This window comes from Pectinophora gossypiella, chromosome 9 (assembly GCF_024362695.1).
Source record: "Pectinophora gossypiella chromosome 9, ilPecGoss1.1, whole genome shotgun sequence".
NCBI lineage: Eukaryota > Metazoa > Arthropoda > Insecta > Lepidoptera > Gelechiidae > Pectinophora > Pectinophora gossypiella.
Window position 1 is genome coordinate 14,580,030 of NC_065412.1, and position 27,740 is coordinate 14,607,769.

Consider the following 27,740-nt stretch of genomic DNA (forward strand, 5'->3'; position numbering starts at 1 on the left):
ATTCAAATTCAAATTCAAAAATATCTTTATTCAGTAGGTAACATAGTTACACTTTGAATCGTCAATTTTTACATAACGAACGTCTCATCCGCCTAAAACTACTGCAGCTTCTCACAACCTGTATAGCCGGGGAAAAGAAGCTGCAAGAAAAACCTCGGCACAGGGCCCTAGACGTTCTTTTAAAAAAAATAAAAATAAACATAAAATATTGATATACAATTGAGTAATTTAGCTGCCTAATATCAGTTCTCAGACAGTTAATCCCATGCATTCATATCTTCTAAATAATCACTAACTTTATAATAACCTTTTTTGTAAAGTTTTTGTTTAACTACTTTCTTAAAGCAGTTGAAAGGCAAATTCTGAATGTCAATGGGAATCTTATTGTAAAAACGTATACATTGCCCCTTAAAAGATTTAGTAATCTTATGTAATCGACTGACTTGTAAAGCAAGTTTATTTTTGTTCCTGGTATTAACAATGTGCCGATCGCTATTTTTTGCAAATAATCCTATATGTTTTTTTACATATATTAAGTTTTCAAAGATATATTGTGATGCCATAGTTAAAATATTAATTTCTTTAAATTTATTTCTAAGTGACATCTTGGGTCCCAATTTGTAAATCGCCCGAATGGCCCGCTTTTGCAGAACAAAAATGCTGTTCACATCTGCAGCATGACCCCACAGCAAGATGCCGTACGACATTAGACTGTGGAAGTAGGCAAAATAAACTAATCGCGCGGTTTCTACATCGGTTATTAAACGAATTTTTTTGACCGCGAATGCTGCTGAGCTGAGCCTTTTGGACAACTTATCAATATGAGGACTCCATTGCAACTTAGCGTCCAAAGTAATTCCCAAAAATACAGCAGTATCCGTGAGGTCCAATTCCTTATTTTTTACAATAATACAATACAGGTAAGCTTATCTACGAGACAAGGAAACATAATATAGTGATTTATAATATTATTTAGGTAGATAGACATATATACGCCTACAATTGTTTATATTACATTGAGGAGCGCGGTGGCGCAGCGGTAAACGCGCTCGGTCTGCGATTGTTGAAGTTAAGCAACTTTCGCAAAGGCCGGTCATAGGATGGGTGACCACAAAAAAAAATGTTTTCATCTCAAGCTCCTCCGTGCTTCGGAAGGCACGTTAAGCCGTTGGTCCCGGTTGCATTAGCAGTCGTTAATAACCACCAATCCGCACTGGGCCCGCGTGGTGGTTTAAAGCCCGATCTCCCTATCCATCCATAGGGAAGGCCCGTGCCCCTGCAGTGGGGACGTTAATGGGCTGGTGATGGTGATGACATTAAACTAATACACAATACACATACAAAAACTTACGCCTATTTCCCTCCGGCGTAAGCAGGGACTATGGAATTCCATTTGCTTTGCTCCTAACACACTTCTGCTACCTCCACATTCATCAATCGTTTCATACACGCACGCCGGTTCAGAGTAGATCGTACTAAATCTAAGGACATCTCCAATTCGGTCAATGTTCGTCCTTCTAAGTCTTCCTCTACCAGCCCTACCAACCTTCGCTTTATATACTGCTTTTGTAATCCTGCTAATATAATAATAGTGATGAAATCACTGGTTCTGTGGTACATCGGCTTGCTTCTCAAACGGGGAGCGCCGCGCCGGTTCGAATCCCGGCACAAGATTTACCCAACGAGTTATTAATTTATGTGAAGTTTTCAATATAATAACACGGCAAGGCAAGCAAGGCTCGTCCATTATATAAACAGCGATACGGCGCACCACGCTGGTCTATCAGAAAGCCCAATGAGGTGTGGACATTTAGTTCATCTTGCGATAGATGTGCCTCTGACTACCCCAATTTGTATAGAGTCCTGAGCTTATGTTATGTTCGATAATAATAATAATTCATGTGCCTCATCATCATCATCACCAGCCCATTAACGTCCCCACTGCTGGGGCACGGGCCTTCCCTATGGATGGATAGGGAGATCGGGCCTTAAACCACAACGCGGGCCCAGTGCGGATTGGTGGTTATTAACGACTGCTAATGCAGCCGGGACCAACGGGTTAACGCTCCTTCCGAAGCACGGAAGAGCTCAGGATGAAAACATTTTTTTTTGTGGTCACCCATCCTATGACCGGCCTTTGCGAAAGTTGCTTAACTTCAACAATCGCAGACCGAGCGCGTTTACCGCTGCGCCACCGTTAAACTACGGCATGATAGTGATCAAGGTTAAAAGTAGTAAACACACCTTATAACAATGTTACATTTACTTGAAACGTGTTACAACTTTTAAGTACCTCGTGTAAAAAGCTCAAAAGAAGGTGGAGGTGCAGTAAAAAGTGGTCTATGCTTAGTGGACACGATAGCATACGGAAAATAACGGGCTCCTTGGTCTAGTGGTTAGATTGTCAATCTCTAGATCTGGAGGTTCCAGGTTTATTCCCCGGTGGGGATATATCACAAAAATTACTTCGTAATTCCTTAGCAGATTGCGAACTGATCACTCGATTGTCCAAAAATATTTTATGATTTGATTTATGGTTCGAAGGACCAGTTAAGCAGTCGGTCCCGGCTACTATTTACTTTAGTAAGTAGGTATTCGTTACGGCTCAATAGTATACCCTGATACCAGGGTTGATCATTCATCCACATGAGAGAAGAAGTAAAAAAATAAAACATAAAGGAGAAAAATGAACTCACCTTCATCCAGATTGCTTCCTAGCAGCACTTCAGTGTTATGAAAGTTTCCTTCCTTCATCATAGTGTCGGGATCCTTGGGAAGGAAGACACCGTCAACGGTAGGTGCTGACGGGAACCCTAATATGCCAGTGTAGGAGTTCCATTGCTGCACAGAAATAGTCTTCGCGTCCACACCACGCATGCAATCCATCACTAAACTCGGATCGGCCGCCAAGAGGCTGCTATTGCAATTACAATCATCTACAAGGACGTTCGCGATCACTTGTGCTCTTTCTCCTGTCATCCAACTCCAAGGAGCATTCAAAGTTCCCGACTGCAGTATTCCTCTTTTAAACAACCCCTTCATCTCTGGTGACAGCATGTGCAAACTTACGCTCCCACCGCCCGCCGATTCTCCAAACAACGTTATTAATTCAGGGTCACCACCAAACGCACGCGCATTATCTTTGATCCATCTAATTGCCAACTGTTGATCCCAAAGACCCATATTGCCGGGCGCCTCTTCGCTTCCAGGAGAAAAATATTTATTTAAATACAAAAATCCAAAAGCACCAACCCTATATTGCATGGAAGCCACTATCACATCACTGGAAGAAGCCATAATGTCTGCTTTGTACAGATCAAGCGTTGCGGTGCCGCTCATGTACCCTCCTCCATAAATCCAAACTAGTATCGGCACTTTTGGCCTCTCAGTGAGAGGTTTATCTTGATGGTGGCGGACTCTCAGATGCTGCGGCACCCATATGTTTAAATATAAACAGTCCTCGGAGATATTAGTGTTTGGGTTCCACATTTCTTCACCCTCAAAACCGGGGAAATATTCGTACCTCTCTTGATAGCAGCTGTTAGGCATGGCGGTGGCTTCGAGCACTCCATGCCAGGGCTCGATCGGAACAGGCTTGCGAAATCTTAAAGGACCTAGAGGAGGTTTTGCGAATGGGATTCCAGTGAATATGTGCACTTCACGACCCATCACTGTCTTGGCATAGCCTTTGACCAAACCACTTTTGGTCTCAACGATGAGCGGATCGTTGTGGAAATTCTTCGGCGAGGGAGTGGTCGTCGGTGTGGTCTGTGTGGTGGATGTGGTGGTGTCATGGTGGTTCGCCCAAGACCGTCCCCACCCACCAGACACGAAGAAGCACAATAAAAGTTTGGTAAATACAATTTTGCTATGACAGATCATGTCGTTGGTTTTCATTTGAATGTTTGTTTAACGAGACAAGATACAATGTAATCGGAAATAGTCCGCTAGTTTGATTAGATATTTGTTGAAACACATTTCTGGTCTCACTCCGGCTCCGCGAGCGCACAGCTGCGGCAGTACCTGGAAAAAGAAAAAGAAGTTAGTCTATCTACTGAAGCACCGATCAAATACAAGTTGTTCGTTTCCAGTAAGTACTCAATACAAAATTGATTTTGTTGTTCATACTTGTAAGCTTCATGTCCTCAATAAGTATTATATAGAATGTTAGTGATATCGTAACGAAAACTTTGAAGGATGACTCAGGCTGATTCTGACTTAATATATCAAGTGGATTTTCCTGTCAGAAAATTCATGAAAATTATAGTGTTTTTAATTATTATCCGTTCCATATATTGCGACAGAAAATTTTACTTGATATCAACTCTGAATTATGGCCTGATTATTCTTCAAAGTTTTCGTTACGATGTCACTAACACTCTGTATTATTATGAGAAGATGGAAAACGTAAAATGGAATAATACATTTACTATTTAAATACTACCTAATCTGTTTTTTTACACGTGTTTTGTTTTTATTTAATTAAATGAAAGTCACTTAAAACTTCATCCCACCATTATTTTCAATCCTATGAATAATCAACAGTGATCACACTGGGCACCCTAAGGCATGTTGTCTTAAATGTTATACCTGGTGAAAGCCCTCGGCGTTTCCCATTTGTCCGGCCAAGTAGTTAATGCTATTGCGGCAAACCTACAATAAGCCACGTCAAAAAAATAAGGCAACTGCGTTCAATCGATTGTAATTGTTTATATTTAAGTGCAATATAGCGTTTTTGCATTGTATTATATTTCTAAAGCGCATCTGAGTAGATCGTGTCCATTAGTTAGAGTTAAAAAAAAGGACCTGGAAATGGCGAATCAATCACAATCAAAATGTAAGAGCCTAGAAGCGGTAAGTGGATTGCCCGACGCGGGCGTAACCGATACAATATCTATTGTCTTTTGTTATGTGGTGCTGATATCATATTTTATAGGCGAATCGGCAAAAAGGAAAATAAAGACATCGTCTTTATTAATGCTGTTTCTGAATAAGAAATCTGCGCTCATATTTTGGTGTTTAGCTTTTGGTAATCGGCTTATGAATTAGGTACATGATTACAAATACAAATCTTTATTGGTAACGTAAGCTACATGTCATTGGTACGTACATTAATTAAGTGTTTACATTATTATAGGAAAGAAATTTATTAAAGTCATAAAATATGTTCTTAAATAACCACTCTTTTATGAGCTTTTTAAAGATTATTCTTGAAGTATTCATTAAAAAAAATTGAAAATTATCAATCAGGATGGTTAAAATGGCCACATCGAAGCAATTCATCTAAGAAAGCAATGTTACAATTTGACATTTGCGCATATAAAAGTAAGTGCGGAATGCAAACAATAAATGTCAAATAGCAATATTGCTTTCTTAGATGAATTGCTTCTATGTGGCCATTTTAACTCTCTAGGTATGTACATGTCACATAAAAATAATTCACGTAAAAATTAAAATAAATTATTAAATGACATTCATATATCATACTACGTAAATGTCAACTTAGAATACCAAAATGCGGAAGCCGAGTGGAATGTAAGCAGCCAGTAAACATGCGTTCCCGATAGCACATTCAACAGATAGAAACTTATAATCGATTCACGTCCCGGTGACCCGTTGTGAGTTTGAACAGTTCGAACCTTCGGACCCAATCGAAAGTGATCATTATTTCATCGGCCACTCGGATAGCTCACTCGGGACTATAAATCGGCTCGGGTCCACGGATCGGCCGGTAAAACAAATATTCAATTGCACGCGAGTGTTATTTTGCGGGAACTGTGAAATGGAAACGCTGAGGCTCTGAAGAGTCATGGTCGCATTTATGTGGTCCACGTGTAGATGCTGTATAAGGAAAATTCTGTGCCAACTCCGATGGGAATCCTACCTCCGTGGTCCAGTGATTGAGCATTGGACTCACGATCCGGAGGTCCTGGGTTCGAATCCCGGTGGGGACATATCACAAAAATCACTTTGTGATCCCTAGTTTGGTTAGGACATTACAGGCTGATCACCTGATTGTTCGAAAGTAAGACGATCCGTGGTTCGGAAGGCAGGTTAAGCCATTGGTCCCGGTTACTACTTATTGATGTAAGTAAGTAGTCGTTACATGAGTCATGTCAGGGGCCTTTGGCGGCTCAATAGTAGCCCTGACACCAGGTTTGATGAGGTTGGTAATCTACCTCACAACCCACACGACAGAAGAAGACTTACTTACCTATATTTTTTCATACAATTCGTTCGTGAATACAAGCATTGCTGTGGTGTGCATTAAGTGGCAATGAACAGATCTAAAATAATTTTATAGTGTTGTCAATTTCAACTTCTTCGTCCACTGCTGGACATTTTCTTCTCGCTTCTCTAACGACACGCCACTGAGATTAGTCCTCGGATTTTCTCCTCCAGCCGCTGCCAGCCAATTTACGGATGTCGTCACTCCGTCTAGACCAAGGGCGTCTTACGCTATGTTTTCCAAGACGCGGTCTCCACTAGCGAACCCGTCTCGCCCAAAGGTTATCAGTTCTTCGGCATACGTGACCAGACCATTACCACTTCATGTCTTATTCTACTGCAAAACAGAGACTTCATATACCATAGCCAGTGGCTACACTAGGGATTTGCCCCGAATCATATTACCCGTCGTAATCGCATTGTACGAACTTTAAGGCAACTCCTTTATTTAATAGCAATAAATAAATTCCGCTCATGTATACAGAGAGCATATCAGGACCCGTTTGTCGGGATCAGGGGGGTGTCAAGGGACTCGTCTGCGCTGTAAATTAACTTAGGGTTACTCAGTATGCAGACTATCGCGTCGCCTAACGAAGTCCTACACCCAACGGATCCCTCTATCCAAGTACAAGTTACCGTTGCTAAGTTACGGATGTTATCTAAGCTGCTTCTATGTTGCAGGGCCTTCTTTTATCCATACTAATATTATAAATGCGAAAGTGTATATGTCTGTTTGTTTGTCCGTCTTTCACGGCAAAACGGAGAGACGAATAGACGTCATTTTTAAGTGGTGATAGTTGAAGGGATGGAGAGTGACATAGGCTATAAGAGTCTTTTCACAGTTTTCAAGATGCTAAACTACTTTGTACATTAGGAAAGGGGAATCGTGTTACAAAAGCTAGTAGTAAATAATTTCTTGTTTATTTTTTTTTAATTTAATTCAATTCAAAAACACTTTGTTCATTAATGTGTTTTTCTTCAACAAAACTTCAATTTCTTTCAACTACTTTCTTACAGTAATTTCAATCCGGTTTAAAACTCAAATCACAATTTTTACCTGAATTGCAACTAGCGTGTTTTATTTTTTTAATTTTAATTCTTATTTATCTCTATCTCTAATTTTGATTTTCATTTATCTTCTCTTATTTTAAATTTAAATTCTAGTTTATATTTTTTATTTTTCTATTATTTTTATAATTTTTATATTAATAATTATTGTACCTACATTATTTATTATTTTTCTATAGACGTTATTCTAAAAATAAAATTATTTGTTTTTGACAAAAATTTCATGCGTATGTGGCTCTTATAGTGATATAAGGCGACGTTATTCTATGTAATTAATGCTACTGCTCAAATCTTCCTGGTTCAAGCAAGAGGGATTTTAATGTAAGGACCGTGATTGTATAGACCTAAATTTTGTTAGTTAATAATTTCCTACCGGGCACCGTAATGAATTTTGAAGTTCGCAAATTGTGTTATTGTATCAAATGGTCTAGCTTGAACATCAATTTGCCGAAAACAAATTAATGTTTGCAGTGAATTTCACTAATTGAACCTCAGTTTTATATTATACCGGCATCTATTAATCCACTAAATCACGATTTTAATTAAGTTTTTGATTATGTCGACAAAATTTAATTTATTCGTCGAATCTACAAAGGAATATTTCAAAATGATTGAAAATTAAAAAGCATAATACAAAGCTGTTTTAGGGCTATCAGATGCGATCCAGAAGGACGTGAATTTGCTTAACTAAGGATGCCCTTAAAAAGGTTTAGTACGATCAACTCTTAACCTGTGCACGTGTAAGAAACGATTGATGAATGTAAAGCAAGAAAAGTATGTCAGTATCAAAGCAAATGGAATTCATTTTCAAACGTGACTGAACTTTTTACTTGTTGCTTGTACACCGGTAAGGATAACTGGCCATCCGCCTGTCTAAATCCATGTACCATCTGAATACAGCTGATGACGTCACGGGAATATGAAATGAACTAGTTCAAACCGCCTCAGGCACGGGGAATTAAACGTTTTATGACCTGAGACACGTGATTCACTAGTCGGACGGTCAGAGCCACAGTTGGTTCGTAAATATATAATCTTCACAGAGTAGGCAGCTAGATAGTTACCAATCGACACACACCGGACACTTTATAAAAAAATCTCATTAGTGCCTATTTCGGCGAACACAAACTTAATTATAGTTTGACAGCCCTAGTGCCGTCCTTCACTCACAATAAATGCAAGAAAGGGATAGAGGTAGTTTTAGTTATGGTAAATTAAAAGTTGCCCGAATCGGCACCATTATTGCCGCGTCCCACAGCATCTTCCAGACACAGACCGCATGCGCTCCCCTTTACGACGTAACGGTTTACGGCCATTTAGACTGAAGTAAGACTCAGAGGGGGTGAGGTAAAACTAGCTGGCCGCCCGATACGTATTGGTGCGGGGCGTAGTGTGACCGTTTTATACGTAGTATTATTCTATATGCTACCAGATTGCGCGTGGACATTAACAAAGCACGTTTCACTTTTGTAACGTAACAAACTGAGAATGTCACATTTAAGTTGCTTACTGTGCGCACTGTAATTCTGTATTTTAAGTGGTAAGAGGTTTATGACACTACATTCCATCAGGCCCGATGCTTCAAGGACGCGTAGCCACATGTCATATCACACACACACACACACACATCACACATCGGCACATCACACAACACGTCACATCGTCGTCATGTATCGTCATGTCACATCGGCACTATTAGGTACCTACACTACGTCGAAATCGTGGCCCCGCCTGCCGAGCAGCTATTACACTACCCTTGACAAATCGCGATAGATTGGTTAGTGTAATAACGCCTTAAGTTATGCTCGTATAAATGCTTCTCTGGCGACCTAAATTGTTAAAGTTCGCAAGTCAGCGGAAGACTTGCCTTTAACTCGTACAATTAGCTTACCTCCCCCGACTTAAAGTACACTGAGTCTTCCCTAGAAAGTAATCTTTCCATGTGCTAATTTCGAGCGAGGTTGAGCGGTCCAAGCAAGAAAGCCATGACAAACGTAGGTAGTACTTTCGCATTTCTAATAAAAAATAAGGACACAATGGTGCTAATTCCTGTAGACACCATCTAATTTTACTTTAAATTATACCTGTCATTTTCTTCCTGTCAGTTATGATAATAACCGCCTCCTCAAACTAAGCCAATACTACCCTGCCGACCGCTTCACCGCTAAGTACGCTTTGAGACCAGAGACGAAGTCCGAGACTATTTGACATCGACCACACACGTTATAACTGAGCGTGTGCCGTCGGCGGCGTGTTGACGACGTCGTCGACCGTCACCGCGGCATGTTGAAAACGTCGTTGCACGTCGCCGCGGCATGTTGAGGACGACGTCGACCGTCGCCGCGGCATGTCGACGACATCGTCGACACCGTCGTTCGTCTGTAAGCGCTCTAACACGTCATGTGTTAACCGCCTAAGTGTCGGCAAGTTTATGATAGCAACGATGTCGCGTTTGCACAACGCGCCTCTCGACACTTGCCGCTAAATTATAAAGCACTTGCCCTTTACTTAGTAGAAGTCATGACGATAGCGCGTGGGGTTTACAGCTTACCCTTAAGGTGCATGTTTCAAGGCCTTGCCTAGCCTGGTGATATGTTATTGATGGGACGGGCCGTTTTACGCGGAGACACAAATAGGCTGGCCTAGGTCAAACATCAATTGTAATTATGCTGATCGGGAAATAGAAACATGTCCAATTTTATGATTAAACCGCAGTGGTAAAGTTGGTAACACACTCGTCGCGGCTTAATCACGCATCCTAAGACCTAACACATACCAATTCCTCTTGAAAACTCCCAAAGTTATAATAATAATAATAAAACGCTTCATTTCACACAAAACAAGATATTTACAGGAGCATGTTATTCTAAGGCGGCCTTATTGCTAAGAGCGATCTCTTCCAGATAACCTTCGGCAGAGTATACAGGGTGTTAGTGACACCGTAACGAAAACTTTGAGGGATGATTGAGACCATGATTGTGAGTTGATATTAAGTGGAATTTTCCTTCGCAAAAATATGGAACGAATAATAATTTTAAAAAATTGCGACGGAAAATTCAACTTGATATTAACTCAGAATCATGGTCTGAATCATCCTCCTCAGTATTCGTTACGATGTCACTAACACCCTGTTATATAGTAATTGTACAGCTGCTGTGTAGCGCGCAAAAAAATTAAAATAAAAAAGTAAAAAAGACATAAATTATATTATGAATATTATAAATATATCATACAATGATAAAGCTCTGCTTACTAGAAAGTAATAGACATACGTTTGTGTATAGAACTCTTATTGCGAAGGCATAAGCGTGCTTCCCATGTGAGTTAAGGTAACGTCAAGAGGGAAAGGGTCAAATAATCCTGCCTCTTTTTCAACGTCGAGAAAATAGGGATCGCAATATATTTTACGGGAAACGTCTAACATTGAAACTGTTTTTCCATATCTACATTGCATTATCTATAATATACCACATAACATAACCTTGCGTGATGGAAGAGGTGTACGTATAGTATACCCAATCCTTGTCTATGCAGTCTCTTGTAATAGGGGGTGAGCCCATTGGCATTGCCATTCTTCTTCTTCTATCGTGTGGGTCGTGAGGTGGATTACCAACCCCATCAACCCTGGTATCAGGGTTATTATTGAGCCGCCATAGGCCCCTAACATGACTCATGTACTTGTAACGACTACGTACTTTCATCAGTAATTAGTAACCGGGACCAACGGCTTAACGTGCCTTCCGGAGCACGGATCATCTTACTTTTGGACTATCAGGTGATCAGCCTGTAATGTCCAAACCAAACTAGGGATCACAAAGTGATTTTTGTGATTTGTCCCCACCCGGATTCGAACCCGGGACCTCCGGATCGTGAGCACAACGCAACACAAATCCTGGAAACCACGTGATATCAATTATCCATAATCCAAACGCGAATTCAAACTCATAGTAGTTTAGAGCCCAAGCTGAAATTCGAACCACAATAAGCTATACTTAAGTTTAGCGTTTTCCGAAAAGGACTATTACGGATTCTCACGAATATATTCTCAATCGGAGTAGTCAGAGGTACTGTTGACAATTGCAACATAAAAAAGGTTATAAAATATATTCATTCTTTACTTTTAAATTAATTTTATATTTATCGATCAATCTCTTATTGTCGGACGTTTTTTTTGTAATTACTTAAAGTGAATTATATGCGAAGTGGCAAAATAATCAGCGTTTTTTTACTACAGTCTACGAGTGGTGAAACTATTTAAACCACACACATCTTAAAACAACTACCTCCATTTCTCCGAGCTTTAACTGACATTTATTTATCACACTCATTTATTGTACTTGAAGTATACAAAAAACGTACAAAATTTATTATATTATAATAACAAATACGATTACTAAGGACATGGAAATTAGGAATGTAAAAATTATTAATTAATATGAATTTATTTTCATCACTTTTTTATTATTCGGCTATTAGCCGTAAAGTCGAGGAAGACCGCGTAAAAGATGGTGTGACGACCTCAATGCTTATCGGAGGGATTGGCCAGAGATTGCGCAAAGTCGAGAGGAGTGGAAAAATCAAGGGAGGCCTTTGCTCAGCAGTGAGATCGAATAGGCTAGACAACATAAGATTAGCCATAAAACACCTCTGCCAACCCGCGGTCGATCAGCGTGGTGGAGTATACCCCACCTCCTTCAGTTGATTGAGGGAAGGCTTGTGCCCAGTAGCAAACTTTGAGGGATGATTCAGACTTCCGACCATGATTCTGAGTTGATATCAAGCGGAATTTTCCGTCGCAAAAGTATGGAACTGTAAATAATTTTAAAAGCACTAAAATTTTCATGATTTTTCTGACAAGAAATTCCACTTGATATTAACTCGGAATCATGATGGTCTGAATCATCCCCCTCAGTATTCGTTACGATATCACTAACATCCTGTAAAGGCTGATTATTTTACATTTATAACACAAACCTTTCTGGTTCTTGTTACACTTTTATATAATCTATCTATCATAAATTTTAAAAAAGTAATTTATTTTAATTAATATCAATATAGGAATAAACTCCGACGAATAAAAAACAAGTCGTTTGGAAGAAAAACTTGAAAAACTATTTTACCAAGAATCGAAATCCACTTAAAGTACCGTTCTAATCGGATAAAAGCTATCCCGGTGAATGGTAGACTTAAGGTTTTGCTTTTTAATCTTCAAGTCAGCCACAGAAAGGCAGATAAGAGTAAGCGAAAGCGGTTTGGAGGTGCGAAAGGGGGCCCAAGGGGCTAGGGGGGAGGAACCGCTCGATAAATCGATGTTCCTCGTATTACGAGCACAATGCGTCCTTGGAAGCTTCCAAGACACACCCCCGACCGACTTGCCAAGTTCATTGCCAATTGAATACCAAGTGAATGACCGCCATGATTAGCGCAACCAACGACACACCGACCCATTTGTCCGGCCCAACTGTGAGTGCCGTTCGAAGCAAATCTACAATTAGTCGCGTTAAAAAAAAACTGCAACCCGATAAGATTGCTTGTTGTCTATAATATCTACAATAAGTCACGTCATTAACAGGAAAAAGAATCATAAATGTTTCATGACAAGGCCGCCATTTGCTATGTTCCAAGTATGTTAAGTCATTTTGGTAACTATTTTATTTTATTTTGTAGCAATAAAGTATATTTCGAGCCTCGTGTCTTATAGAGTCAAAGCAATACATATACAAGAATGGATAATGCTACACCAATAAGATCGTGGCTAAATGAATATCCATAAATTATAATCCATACTAATATACTGGGTGTTAGTGACATCATAACGAATACTGAGGGGGTTGATTCAGAACATGATTCTGAGTTAAAATCAAGTGGAATTTTCCGTCGCAAAATTCATGATTTTTTTTTGTTTTTTTTTTAATATTTTCAATTCTATACTTTTGCGATGGAAAACTCCACTTGATATTAACTCAGAATAATCAGATGAATCATCCCTCTCAGTATTCGTTACGATGACACTTACACCCCGTACAAGTACATACGGTAGCCATATAAGTAGGTATGGGTGTTAGTGACACCGTAACGAATACTGAGGGGGATGGTTCAGACCATGATTCTGAGTTGATATCAAGTGGAATTTCGTGTTAAAAAATTCAAGAAAATTTTTCCTTTCTTTTTAATTATTTTCCAATTCATACTTTTGCGACGGAAATTTCTACTTGATATCAACTCAGAATCATGGCCAGAACCACCCCTCAAAGTTTTCGTTACGATGTCACTAACACCCTGTATAAATGTGAAAGTATATAATGTGTGTGTGTGTTTGTCCACCACGGACCATTTTTAAAAACCATAAATTATTGTTATACAATTTAGTCATTTGGCTGTCTAATATCAGTTCCTAGACAGTTAATCCCATGCATTCATATCTTCTAAATCAGTTTTTTACAAAATTTCCGTTTAATTACAGTCTGAAAACTGTTCAAAGGTAAATTCTGAATGTCATTGGGAATCTTATTGTAACAACGTGCACATTAGCAACGCAACTTATTGTAGCAACGTTTGTGTTTTTATTTTCAATTTTATTTCTCTGATCTCTATAATTGTAAGATTCTGAAGATTCCTAGAGTTTAAGATACTTACATGTTTTTTATCTAAAAGCCTGAATAAGGCTTATGCGAGAAGCGAATGAAAATTGCTCGCTCGTTACAATAATATCATTACATTACATCTTTAGAACCCAAGTATAAATTCTTTAAAGTACGTTTACATGTTTTTATGTTAGTAAGTATGTCCGTTTGTTTGACTTTAGGTAAATTATTCAATACCTGATCTCTTTAAAAAAATGTATCTTTATGTTCCTATTATTTTTTAATTCAATGTACATACCTGAGTCTCCACCGGACTTCGTATTTTTAATCTTAATGAAAAAATTGTTTTATCATAGAGCTACTGCTATATAGGGGAAACCCTAGTGCAGGGCCCGCTATTGTGTTAATTTTACTTTATTTGGTAAATAAATATTTATTTTTTTAATGCCACTTAACAGATTTAGTGATGTATCTTTGTTAAGAAGTTAATACGTGGCTCGGTTGCACGTGGAAGGAGCCAGGGTGTATAAAGTTTACGTTTATGACAGGAATCTAGACACGGGTAAAGTCTAACGCCTAGACTAGACTAGCTCTTTTATTAACAAAGAACAAGGAAAGAAGAATCACGTGCAATAACTTGCCGTACCGATGTTCCCACTTTGGGAGTGTGTCCATTGTAAATACTCTTTAATAGAAAGAACATTGGCTGGTTTTCTTCAAATTGTTCGTTCTTGTACAGTGATTTTATCTATTGTTTTAAGTTTACGCGGTTATTATCATAATTAAAACACATAATAACGGGTTCGGGTGTCATCCCGTGATCATGGCACTTGCAACAGTGTCGAAATATCGGGAGTCTCATATCCCCATTTAAACGCGGTAAGAACCCGTTATTATGTGTTTTAATTGTGATTTTATCTGCCTAAGGGATAAAGCATAACATAACATAATCAGCACTTATACTTCCTAATAAGTAATGTGCAGGTCCTGGAATGTTCTCAGCAGTAAAAACGACCTCCGTGGTCCACTGGTTGAGCTTTGGGACACATCACAAAAATCACTTTGTGATTCCCAGTATGGCTAGGACATTACAGGCTGACCACCTAATTGTCCGAAAGTAAGGTGATCCGTGCTTTGGAAAGCAGGTTAAGGCGTTGGTCCCGGTTACTACTTACTAATGATGCATGTCAGGGGCCTTTGGCGGCTCAATAATAACCCTGACCCCAGAGTTGACGAGGTTGATACCTCACAACCCACATGATAGAAGAAGGGAAAATAACACTTATGATAAATTAATACAGTTTTTCCCAAACTCATCGCGAGTCCGGCAGGTATATGCCACGTAGGTATTATCCAAAGGCTTCTGTCAATATTCATTTACCTTGACCCAAGGTCTAGTTAATTACATTCTTATTGATAACTCAAGGACCGAGGACAACATAAAAAAAAAAGAATAATGGACGACGATAGCTTGTCAGTGTCAAAAGTTATCAGGTAAGTATAATAACTTGTTATCATAAGTATGAGGGTACGGTCACGAGCATTAATATAATACATATACACTTTGGTACCATGTCACATTAACTTTTTTGACAAATTGATACATTGTATTGCTCATGACTGTACGCACTGGGTTATTCGAAAGTGCAAATAGCTACTTGACAGTTTTCAGATAGCTATTTTAAACATTACAAACGCTTATTTTAAATCTCCTAAAATATTTTATTTTCTCAAAAAAACTTTATAAGTACAGAAATAAACGTATTTTTCTTCATTAATTTCAAATTTCGCGCGAAAAGGGTTGGTCACGTGACATTTTACTCAGTGACGTGACATTTCAATAAACAAAGGAACTGTCAAACTGTTTTGTATTATGTGACGTCACTTTTTTTTTTGTTTTGGTTTTCCCCGAAGGGTAAGGCAAAGGGAACTATGCCCATACAGCCATGTCTGACGTATTTTTTTTTCTTGATGATTAATGAAATGATGAAAAGTGATGATGATGAAACCTAAGCCCCCACCCTCGGAGTAGACTCCTACTCCGAACCCCAAACGAATTAACTCGAAAGTCCGCATAAACTTTCGAGTTATGAAGCGGCTTCCCGGCACGAAGCGAAAATAGGCAGATACACTTTGTCCATTGAATACTCCAATATAATAACACTCGCGAATGTCTTCCGACTAACTTAATGCGATCATTAACCACAAAACACCACTTCGTATTAATTATTTAGATTACTCAATGAAGAAAGCAACTGTCCCGTTCCCGTTTCCCGCCGAAAAGCCTATGTGACGTCACACGAAGCTTAATCATGGCCGCCCGTGTTTGGAATCTGGTATTACACAGATGAAAGATCGCATTATTATTTTTAATAAAAATAAAATATTTAAAATGATAATAATAAAAAAACACTTTTGGATAATTATCGTTAAATGATAAACTACCATATTCGACATTATTTCATATTTTATTTTTATAACTGGCAACTACGACTGGCAAGTAGCCAATTAACCGCCATATTTTAAACCCTGCATTTGCGTTCTAACCACTTCTGCGACAGCAAAATTAAAAGGTGTGCGATTTTATAAAAGGAACTTCGTCCTTGTCCGTTCATCCCCGACCCCGCCGGTGTGGTCGACGATTTCTCTCAATCAGCGCTTATCGCTATCGACCCGCTAGGGTCGATTAATTCTTATAAATATTTTTTTATCAGACTACGCCCTGAGCCGAGGTTTGCGCCCAACTGAGCACCCTCAGGCCTGTTGCTTTAAACGTTGTACCGGGTGAGAGCCTCCAGCGCTCCCCATTTGTCCGGCCAAGTAGTTAATGCCATCTGCGGCAAATCTACAATAAGTCACGCCAAGTACTATTCTGTGTTCGGCCGTTGTATAGAGAGGGGGAATTAGGGTGTTTTACATTCATTCAGGCAGTGGTTGCTAAGAGCCTGTACCATCCCACTTCCAGTAAGTATAATTAAATTAACTGATAATTAAAACCCACGGCACGTGGAGACAAAAAGACTTCTTTCTGATGTTGTAAAAAACGAAAGCAACGACCTTTACTTTTTTTCCAACAAGTTCAAGTAGGTACTTAAAGTAAAGTAAGTAGTGCAATAAAGTATTATTGATTAAAAGTACATACAAGTTTTTTTATGGCCGATTCCTGCTAGTGGTTGCCTGGGAGGAATTGCTTCAGAGCAATAAGGCCGCCCATTTGTACTGTTGCTAAATGTTTTAACATTTTTTTTGTGTTTTGTTTGTGTGCATCAAAGTATATTTTGATTATTAATATAATATAATTATTTAAAAACGGACGTACTAAAATAATGACTTTTAAATTACGCGAATGGCTAATTACTTATAGGTTTTATAGTTTTAGTGAATTTTGAACTAAATTATTATTATTATAAATAATAATATTAATATATTTTGTATTTTTTTAATATTCGCATGCTAATAATAATTAGCAGGATAGAGATTCTGTAACCTGGAACTTGACAGAGGGCAGTAGTAACTGTCAGTACTATTCAGAGGCGGATGACAGGAGGGCTTTGTAATAGACTACTCTGGGCGCCACCTCACTTGCGTCAGACAGAGTAATGCGGGGCGAAAAGCAAGAGGAAAACCACTGCCCTATTTTTCCCTAAACAAGTAGCATGGAAAATGCTGCACCGACAAGAGCGTAGCTCTTAACTTGATGATTATGGTGAGAGATTCTGTAACACTGACTTATACCATATTGTGACTCTGTACCTACCTAAGCGAATAGATGATTTCTGAGAAAAAAAAAAAAAAAATGAATGAATGATAAATGATTATTTTTCTTATTCTTAGTCTTATTCTTCTTATTCGGATTTCTGATGTATCTGTTTAATTTCCCTACAATACAGACAAGCACCCGCGCGGTTACACGAGACAGTAAGTACGTTACGCATGTTGTAAGTACAAAACTTATAAGGACACTAATGGTAATTGAATAGAGGTACATATAGGCGTATTGAACAAACAATACATCAATTACGTATATTACATCCGTGTAATATGTTGAAGTCGACTATGGGGTTTGAATTATGGACCTAATGTATGAATGTCAACCAGCAAGTGTACGGTCACGAGCATTAATATGTATACACTTTGGTACCATGTCAATTATCAAAAATAATTGGACAGCTTATTTAATTACAAATACAAAAAATACAAAAATACAAATACAAAAATATTTATTCAAAAGACACGGTATAACAATGCTTATTACACTGCGATATCCACACTAGGCATGCCTGTGTCGTGGGTATCACTTCAGAAAAACTGTTTACTAGGACTATACCTGTCACAGAACTACATACAAACAAATAAACGAAAAGAATAAACAAGAGAGAACAAAAAAAAAACTAAATAAATCGTAGACACAAAACTAGAACAAAAAAATTGTGTGTGTGTGTGTGTGTGTGTGTTTGAGTGTGCGTGTGTGTGTATTACAGTAATTTTATTTCGATATTGCTATCCTTGTCTCGGGCGCATACGTCACCTGAAAACAGAGCAAGACATAACATTCAGTCAATGCAGAACGATCTGCGCGAAGAGAGTGAAGGCGTACACTACTATGTTGGTAAGACCTTACGTGTCGTAACAAATGGTTTTCATTGCTTTGGCTTAGAAGATGTTTAGGTATGTACGGTCAGGAGCATTAATATGTATATGTCACCGTAAAATTGTAAATAACGTTAGATTATAATCTATCTCGCGAGATTGTGAACTGTCGAAAAATTGTGAAACGTAATATACTGCTTACAATTTAACGTATTATTATTCGTCAGATTATAATCTATCGAAGTAAAACTGTTAAATCACAATCTTACAATTGTCAAATTGTCAACTGTCCGACGGCTGTCCCTGATTGGTCGGCCTTACAGTAGACCGTTCTGTGTCCATAGAGTTAGGAATAAAACACAGGTGTCAGTCAAATAAAATAAATGCTCTTCAAGATTGTGAAATCAAGTACGTATTTATTAATTATTTAGTAAGTAATCAATAATTCTGACATCACATGGTAAGAAAAAATGTATCAAAATTAAAAAATCTGAAACGTATCATTCAGTATACTTTTCGTGTGTAAGATAAACATGTTGGCGGCATAGGGGTGGCCCAAGGGCCACCCCCGCCGCACCCTAACCTACTGTTATGCCTTGTAAAAATTATGACAAAACACTATTATTCTAAAAAAGAATTATGGATATCTATTTATTAATCCCAAAAATAAGTTATACCTAACAAACCAGTATTCCTAGATGTTATTATGGGAAAGTAAAACTATTATGCTAAAAAACGTTATGCAAAAAGGATTATGATAATTAAAATTATGACAAAAACATTTATGCATTTTAAGAGAATCCCAAATTAACATTATGCTCACTCTAATAGTTTTGTAACTCTATGGTATAGCACGCGAGGTGCGTTTCGTATCACAATTTGACGGTTTCACTTCGATAAATTATAATCTACCGAAAAATAATACGTTAAACTGTAAGCAATATGATACGATTCATAATTATTCGACAGTTCACAATCTCGCGAGATTCAAATCGATAGATTATAATCTAACGTTATTTACAATTTTACGGTGACATATACACTTTGGTACCATGTCACATTAACTTTTTTGACAAATTGAACTGTAAGTCGCACTAAATGTCAAATATGTTAGTGCGGCAGAGTCCTAAAGTGGGTACATTATATTCAAATTCAAATTCAAAAATATCTTTATTCAGTAGGTAACATAGTTACACTTTGAATCGTCAATTTTACATAACGAACGTCTCATCCGCCTAAAACTACTGCAGCTTCTCACAACCTGTATAGCCGGGGAAAAGAAGCTGCAAGAAAAACCTCGGCACAGGGCCCTAGACGTTCTTTAAAAAAATAAAAATAAACATAAAATATTGGTATACAATTGAGTAATTTAGCTGCCTAATATCAGTTCTCAGACAGTTAATCCCATCATATCTTCTAAATAATCACTAACTTTATAATAACCTTTTTTGTAAAGTTTTTGTTTAACTACTGTCTTAAAACAGTTGAAAGGCAAATTCTGAATGTCAATGGGAAGCTTATTGTAAAATTGCTCATGACTGTACAGTTGTAACATGATTATGAGTGATGTGACGTTCCCCGGAATGTTCCCAAAATGGGAATGTTCCCGTTGTGAAAACTTTTTAATAGTAAGGGCACTGTCTGCTTTTTTTTTGCACATTTTTTCTTCTTTTACTCTGATCTTATCTGCCTAAAGGTTACTTAGGTAAAAAAACTCTTTTTACATAAGATTTGCGCCATTTTACAGCCTTAGCCGTATAATATAAGGAATGAAACTACGTATAGAACGGCAACTCTCCGCTCCCCACCAGCGGCTGAGCTAGGTTTACAAATATTAAAAAAATTGTATTTTGTAGTCATTTAGAAACACTACTATTAAAACTTTAGTAGTTTCATACAAACTTTGCCACTCCTAACCAACAATCAAGTTAGATTTTCCAATTATTTTTTTCATTATAGTGTCACTAACACCCTGTGGACACGTAAACCATATCAGCATTTCCTTATCAATATAATTAAGTATAAGCTTTTGATATGATTTCTTTGGTATTATTAAAATCACTTCCTCTAAGTAATGATTCGAATATACACTTCTCATCAAAAAAATCGAAACACCTTGCAAGTTTACGTTTTGTCAGGATTATCAGAAAAATGTGTACATTTAGGAATAAATGTTAAATGTCGTTTAATAGTGAGTAATATGAGCTTATCAAATCTTAATGTTAATGTTCTAAATTTAAATGAATTTTTCATAGGTTTCGTATTTTGTTAAATGAGTCATTTTTATTCCGTATGGAGTATAAAGGAAATGGATAAAACAACACACGTAAATGAAAAAAAAAAGCTAAAAAACGTTTATTTAATAACTTGTATTCCCTCCCCGAGCTCTAATTACTGCTTCCATACGGTTCTTCATCGATCGGATGAGAGTCACGATCACATGCTGTGGTATATTGTCCCATTCCTCTTGGATTGCATCTTGCAGCTGGCTAAGTGTTTCTGGGGCAGGATCTCTTGCTCGAATTCGTCTCTTTAATTCATCCCACAGATGTTCAATGGGATTCATGTCCGGGCTTCTTGCTGGCCATTCCATAATAGAGATATCGACTTCGTTAAGATAATCTCGTACGACGCCCGCGGTGTGAGCCCTAGCATTGTCGTGCATGAATATGAAGCCGTTGCCAATAAAATGTGCATAGGGCATCACATGAGGCTCGAGACACTCTTCGACGTACCGATGACAGTTTAGTGCAGGCAGACGTGGCCCAGATACGAAAGCAAGCTCTGTCTTACCGTCGGCGCTGATTCCTCCCCAAACCGTCCACGAACCGCCACCATAGCTGACCTTTTCTTCAATACAGCATTGTGCATAGCGTTCTCCGTCTCTTCTGTAGACCTTGTTCCTTCCGTCGTTACTATACAGCATAATTTTACACTCATCAGAAAAGAGAACTTTGCTCCACTGTAGGTATGACCAATTTAGGTGCTCACGTGCAAAGTTAAGGCGCGCTCTTCGATGGTCTGCAGTTAATTTCGGCCCATTTGCTGGCTTATGCGGTACCAGTCCACGATCCTTCAACCTTCTTCTAATTGTAGAGTCACTTACAGCCACCCTTCGTACAACACGAAGCCGCTGCTGCAGTTGAAAAGCGTTAAGGCGTCGATTTCTTAAAGAAGTTGTTACAATAAATCGATCATCTCGCTCAGAAGTGACCCGATTCCTGCCAGATCCTGAACGGCGCGTGAACAAACCAGTCTCCCGATAACGTTTATAGACTCTATGAACAGATGACAGGCTTAGATGCAGTCTTGCAGCCACAACACGCTGACTAAGGCCAGAATCCAGCAATGCCACAACTTGGGCGGCTTCTGTGGGCGAAGTATCCATACGTTTTAGAAAAAAAACCTTTTTTCAGACGTCCCAAAGTCACAGTATTGAAATAAAAAACAAAAAGTTTAAGGATAGGCGCCAATTTTTAGTTTTTAAACGCTAAATGTACTCCAACCCTAAACACACATTTGTCAAAACAGTGATTCATTTCGTTTATAAGATAAACAAATGAAATTCTAATTTTGAATTTAGAATTTTCGCTTATTACTGTAATGGCCAAACTGCCAGCTATACATTTATGTATTTTTTTCATCGTATGAATTCTTTTTTGTGTTAAATTCGGACAGAAACAATGAAAACGGAAGTGTTTCGATTTTTTTGATGAGAAGTGTATTTCTACTGATAAAGCAGAAGACTATTGACGATTAATTATAGACGTATCTAACCCTTTAAAAGAATTGCAGAGTCATGAATTGTTCATCAATTTCATTCGAATGAAGTTCAAACGAAAAAATAATCTAAAAGAAATGTATTCAATTCATAAATTATTAATCGCCAACTCTTTATTCAATAAGTTCCTACGGTCAGAGCCTGTTACGCTACCAAACTAATAGCCTATAAGATTATAATAACGTATTTCAGAACTTATCGGGAACAAATAAAAGACATTCATTGTTACTTAATAAATGTTGAAGACTTCGATGAGATTAGAAGCGAAACTGATGTGTCAGGGTCGCAGTGGTAACGACCTCTGTGGTCCAGTAGTTGAGCGTTGGTCTCACGATCCGGAGGCCCCGGGTTCGAATCCCGGTGGAGACATATCACAAAAATCACTTTGTGATCCCTAGTTTGGTTAGGATATGACAGGCTGATCACTTGATCGTCCGAAAGTAAGATGATCCGTGCTTCGGAAGGCATGTTAAGCCGTTGGTCCCAGTTACTATTTACTGATGTAAGTGAGTAATCGTTATATGAGCCATGTCAGGGGCCTTTGGCGGCTCAATCGTAACCCTGACACCAGGGTTGATGAGGCTGGGCTATTCCACCTCACAACCCACACGATAAGAAGAGAGGTCGCAGTAAGTGGAATTCCATGGTCTATGTCTACCCCCAACAGGAAGTAGGCGTGATTTTATGTACTTATGATTATTAGTATTTTAGTGCCAAGCAAAACTATAACGACTTAACTGTAAACAAAATAAAACTGTACGTCATGAGCAATATAATGTACCCACTTTAGGACTCTGTCGCACTAACATATTTGACATTTAGTGAGACTTACAGTTCAATTTGTCAAATAAGTTAATGTGACATGGTACTAAAGTGTATACATATTAATGCTCGTGACCGTACAGTCATGAGCAATATAATGTACCCACTTTAGGACTCTGTCGCACTAACATATTTGACATTTAGTGAGACTTACAGTTCAATTTGTCAAATAAGTTATTGTGACATGGTACTAAAGTGTATACATATTAATGCTCGTGACCGTACAGTCATGAGCAATATAATGTACCCACTTTAGGACTCTGTCGCACTAACATATTTGACATTTAGTGAGACTTACAGTTCAATTTGTCAAATAAGTTAATGTGACATGGTACTAAAGTGTATACATATTAATGCTCGTGACCGTACATACCTAAAGTTTAAGCAATGAAAAGCATTTGTTACGACAGGTAAAGTCTTACCAACATAGTAGTGTACGCCTTCACTCTCAGGCAGACCGTTCTGCATTGACTGACTGTTTGTCTTGCTCTGTTTTCAGGCGACATATGCGTCCGAGACAAGGATAGCAATCAAATCAAATAAATAAATGTATATTTATAAATTCAGTCATACATTAGTTTATTGGAGTTTCCTTTTAAGCAACAAATTGCCTAAAGCAATATCAATATACTACAAACATCAAGTGGAACAAACATGCCAAGTCGACAATGAAATAAAATTACTATAACAATTAAATAAGCCGTCCAATTATTTTTGATAATTGACGTGGCAACAACGGAATTCAACAAAGAAATTCAAATCAAAGACGTGTACAAAGGAAATAGGTAATTATACACTGCGTAGTGAAATGTAAGCGTGTATGCAACAATTTTGAACAAAACATAAAAACAAAAACAAAACATAAAATGACAAAATACGATCGGATATGAAAATAAACACTTTAGGTGTTGATCCCATCATCCGTCACCATACAGAGTGTAAGTGACATCGAAACCAATACTGAGGGGGATGATTCAGAACATGATTATGATAATTTTTCGTCGCAAAATTCATGTTTTTTTTTTGTTTTTGGAAAATTGCAATATTCCACTTGATATTAACCCAGGATAATGAGCTGGATCACCGTACAAGTACGTGTGGGTGTTAGTGCTACAACGAGACGATTCTGAGTTGATAGTTCGCGGAATTTCCTGTCAGAAAATTCATGAAAAATTAAGTATTCTTTTTTAATTATTTTCAGTTCTATACTTTTGCGACTATAAATTCCACTTGATATCAACTTAGAATCATGGTTGAATCATCTTTTAAAGTTTTCGTTACGATGTCACTAACATAGTGTATTATATTTCATGTAAAGATATATCAATCTAAGGTTTCATTTAAAAAAAATATTGTATGCTTTTATATCGTTAGTTTTAGCTATGCCAACTTTTGTTGTTCTAGGTTTTCTATTTCTATTTCCAAACATTCTTAACTCTGATTTTAGAAAGCAACGGAAAAACGCACCTTTATATAATCACTATGTTGATCGTCCGTCTGTCCTTCAGTCTGTCAAGGTCAAGAGCCTTTTTCTCGGGAACGTGTGAAGATATCAAGTTTAAACTAATATCTACTACTCATAACGACCTCCGTGGTCTAGTGGTTGAACGCTGGGCTCACGATCCGGAGGTCCCAGGTTCGATTCCCGGTGGAGACATATCACAAAAATTACTTTGTGGTTCCTAGTTTGTTTAGGATATTACTGGCTGATTACCAAATTGTCCGAAAGTAAAATGATCCGTGCTTCGAGGTACGTTTAGCCGTTGGTCCCAGTTACTACTTATTGATGTAAGTAAGTGGTTGTTACATGAGCCATGTCAGGGGCCTTTGGCGGCTCAATAGTAACCCTGACACCAGGGTTGATGAGGTTGGTACTCCACCTCACAACCCACACGATAGAAGAAGAGACTACTACTTACGGCTGCAGTCCCTTGAAGCAGTAGACAAATCAAATTTTCGGGCGGACACAAAAATATTTTATTTTCGTTTGACAGCCCTTAAACTACTGCCATCCTTCACTTACTATATATGCAAGAAAGAGATAGAGCTAGTTTTAATCTGTCTGAATATTGCATTAAAGAGCTCATGATTGCATGATGTCTATGTTGAGTATAAGCACCGGTTATTGCAGTCTTCACTCAAAGTTCAAGGTAAATTCAAAGCATAATTGCCTTTCAAGAACATGGATAATATCGACAAATTGGCATCGCATTAAGTATTATGAGTAGTAGCTATCCATACGAAATACATGCGAGTCATTCTGTCTGCTACCTGTTCACGACCAAATCGATTTAGATGAAAATTTGCATACATCGAAAAACGGACACGGATACAAAATTTATTTTTTAAACTGCACAGTCCGGCTACATTCTTATTGATAAACAAATGTGTAACTGCGTAAATATTTATTTGAAAGAAAATAAACGTTATGTCTATTTAAAGAGGCAAATATTGAGAGTTATTGAGGACAGAGAAGGCAAGATGATTGGACACTTAATAAGACACGACGAATTTATTAAAACATCATAGAAGTGAATCTAAAAGGAAAGAGAGTAAATGGAAGACCAAGAAGAGCTTATATGACACAGTTTAAAGAGAAGGTGAACGTCGTGTCTTATAAAGAAGTGAAGGAATCGGCCTTTGATAGACATGAATGGAGAATGCTACACCGACAAGAACGTGCCTCTTAAATTAGTGATGATGTCTGTTTGCGACTCGTGTGATGTTTTTTTCGACATTATTTGTTCTTTGTGCACATAAAAATATAATGTAGTGTTGTACGCAACAATAAGCCTTATATATATTATGTATGTTTTACACAATAGAAATGATTTTCATTGTTAGCATACACGTAAGGCGGTTCCCAACATCGCGAGGCATGTGCTCGGCACACCAAACGCTACACGACATGCTTTGAAATACGTGCGTAGCATGTACTACGCCACGAATATAAATGAAACACACATGCGAGGCGTGCGGCGCATGGCGTGCGGAGCACATGCCTCGTAATGCTTGTATCCGACTGTTATCCTACGAAGACAAGAACTCTCAGAAGTTCGGATTAGTTTCTGCTGGCTTCGAAAGCATAAACAAAAAATATACTCGTAGGTAAAGTTGAGAGTTTTCTCAATCACATTTTCTTTACTTATCTCTCAGATTTCATAATGCAAAAGGTAAAAGCTGGTAAAAGAGATAAAAGTATAAGTAATGCATTGTCGAGGTAAAAGAGATAACAATATTAGTATTCACTTAGATCATGGCCGTTTTTGTTTTGAGTGCACTGAACTTTGAATGTTTGTGAGTTTACAAAGTTTCTTATATGAACCGTAAACTGTAATATTAAACTTCATAATAAAAATCTATTTGTCAATTCGTTCAGCTGTTTGTCAAACTGGACATGTGATATAGCCAACGAGGTACATCTTCTATCGTTTAGGTTGAGGGGGACTACCAACCGTAGCAACCCTGGTGTCAAGGTTATTATTCAACCTACGTAGGTACCAACAACCAACAGTAATATTCTAGCGAAACTAGGGATGACAATGTGATTTTAGAGAAATGCCCCCACCGGGATTCCAACTCGGATCGAGTGCCAGAATCTATATACCATACCATGACGACCTAGTATAATAGTAGTGTAGTAGTATTGTGAGATATTAGAGTCGAGTTGTGTCACATCGAGAAGCTTTACAAGAAGTGAGTGAAAAATGTATGAAGAAATAATGTTGGGAAAAATTCATGGCTCTTCTATCGTGTGGGTTGTGAGGTAGATTACCAACCCCATCAAACCTGTGCCGTGGTCATTATTTAGCCGCCATAGACCCCTGACATGACTCATGTAATGGCTACGTACTTACATCAGTAAGTTATAACCGGGACCAACACCAACGGCTTAACGTGCCTTCCGAAGCACGGATCATCTTACTTTTGGACAATCAGGTAATCAGCCTGTAATGTCCTAACCAAACTAGGGATCACAAAGTGATTTTTTTGTGATTTGTCCCCACCGGGATTCGAACCCGGGACCTCCTGATCGTGAGCACGTCAATTCGTCAAGTTAAAGTGATTTTCGCCTCTCGCCTCTAAATGCTAGGGTCTTATCACACGACGCGGTCGCGGTCGCAGTTGGCAGTGATAAGGTCGGCAACATACATTATGCATAGTCTTACTCCTTATATTTTAACAAAATCCTCTAACTCGACCGACAACGCACCAAAGACTCCCCTTTCTTACTTTTTAAAATGCCTTACTTCCCATTCATTAACCATCCTCCTTTCATACCATAAACAATCAAATTCCCATTCATTATCCTTCCATAGTATTCTCACTTTCCTACATAAGTACATTATTACAAGTAAACCGTCACCAAACCGTCGACACTTAAGACACGAGCAGCGCCAAACCGCACGGTCGACCGCGCGGTCGACGGCACTTTTCGAACGCTGAAACGCAGATCTCAACCAGACACAATGTAAAGTCTATTGTGTCTGGTATCTCGGCAGATGAGAGGTTAATAGTTAATGTCGCTGTGTCATTGATGACGATGACTAACGAGAACTTTTCTTTGACGTGACTTATTGTTGAAGCAAGAAAGTTAAATTCCAAAGTCTCTGCTTACTTCTGTGGAAAATAATGAGTTTATGTATGTGTTTACGTATTGTAGTTTT

General features: G+C 38.2%; 2 protein-coding genes across 3 annotated transcripts in view; both read right to left on the reverse strand.

Moving 5' to 3' along the window:
* The window catches only part of LOC126369663 (abl interactor 2), a 317,799-nt gene that overhangs the window by 83,646 nt on the left and 206,413 nt on the right, over positions 1–27,740 (reverse strand). The window lies entirely within an intron of this gene.
* The window catches only part of LOC126369626 (acetylcholinesterase-like), a 167,985-nt gene that overhangs the window by 78,155 nt on the left and 62,090 nt on the right, over positions 1–27,740 (reverse strand). For both annotated transcript variants that reach the window (XM_050014133.1, XM_050014134.1), the window contains exon 2: positions 2,697–4,023. In XM_050014133.1, coding sequence (XP_049870090.1) covers positions 2,697–3,897 — 1,201 coding nt within the window. In that variant the 5' untranslated portion in view covers positions 3,898–4,023. The remainder of the gene's footprint in view (positions 1–2,696; positions 4,024–27,740) is intronic.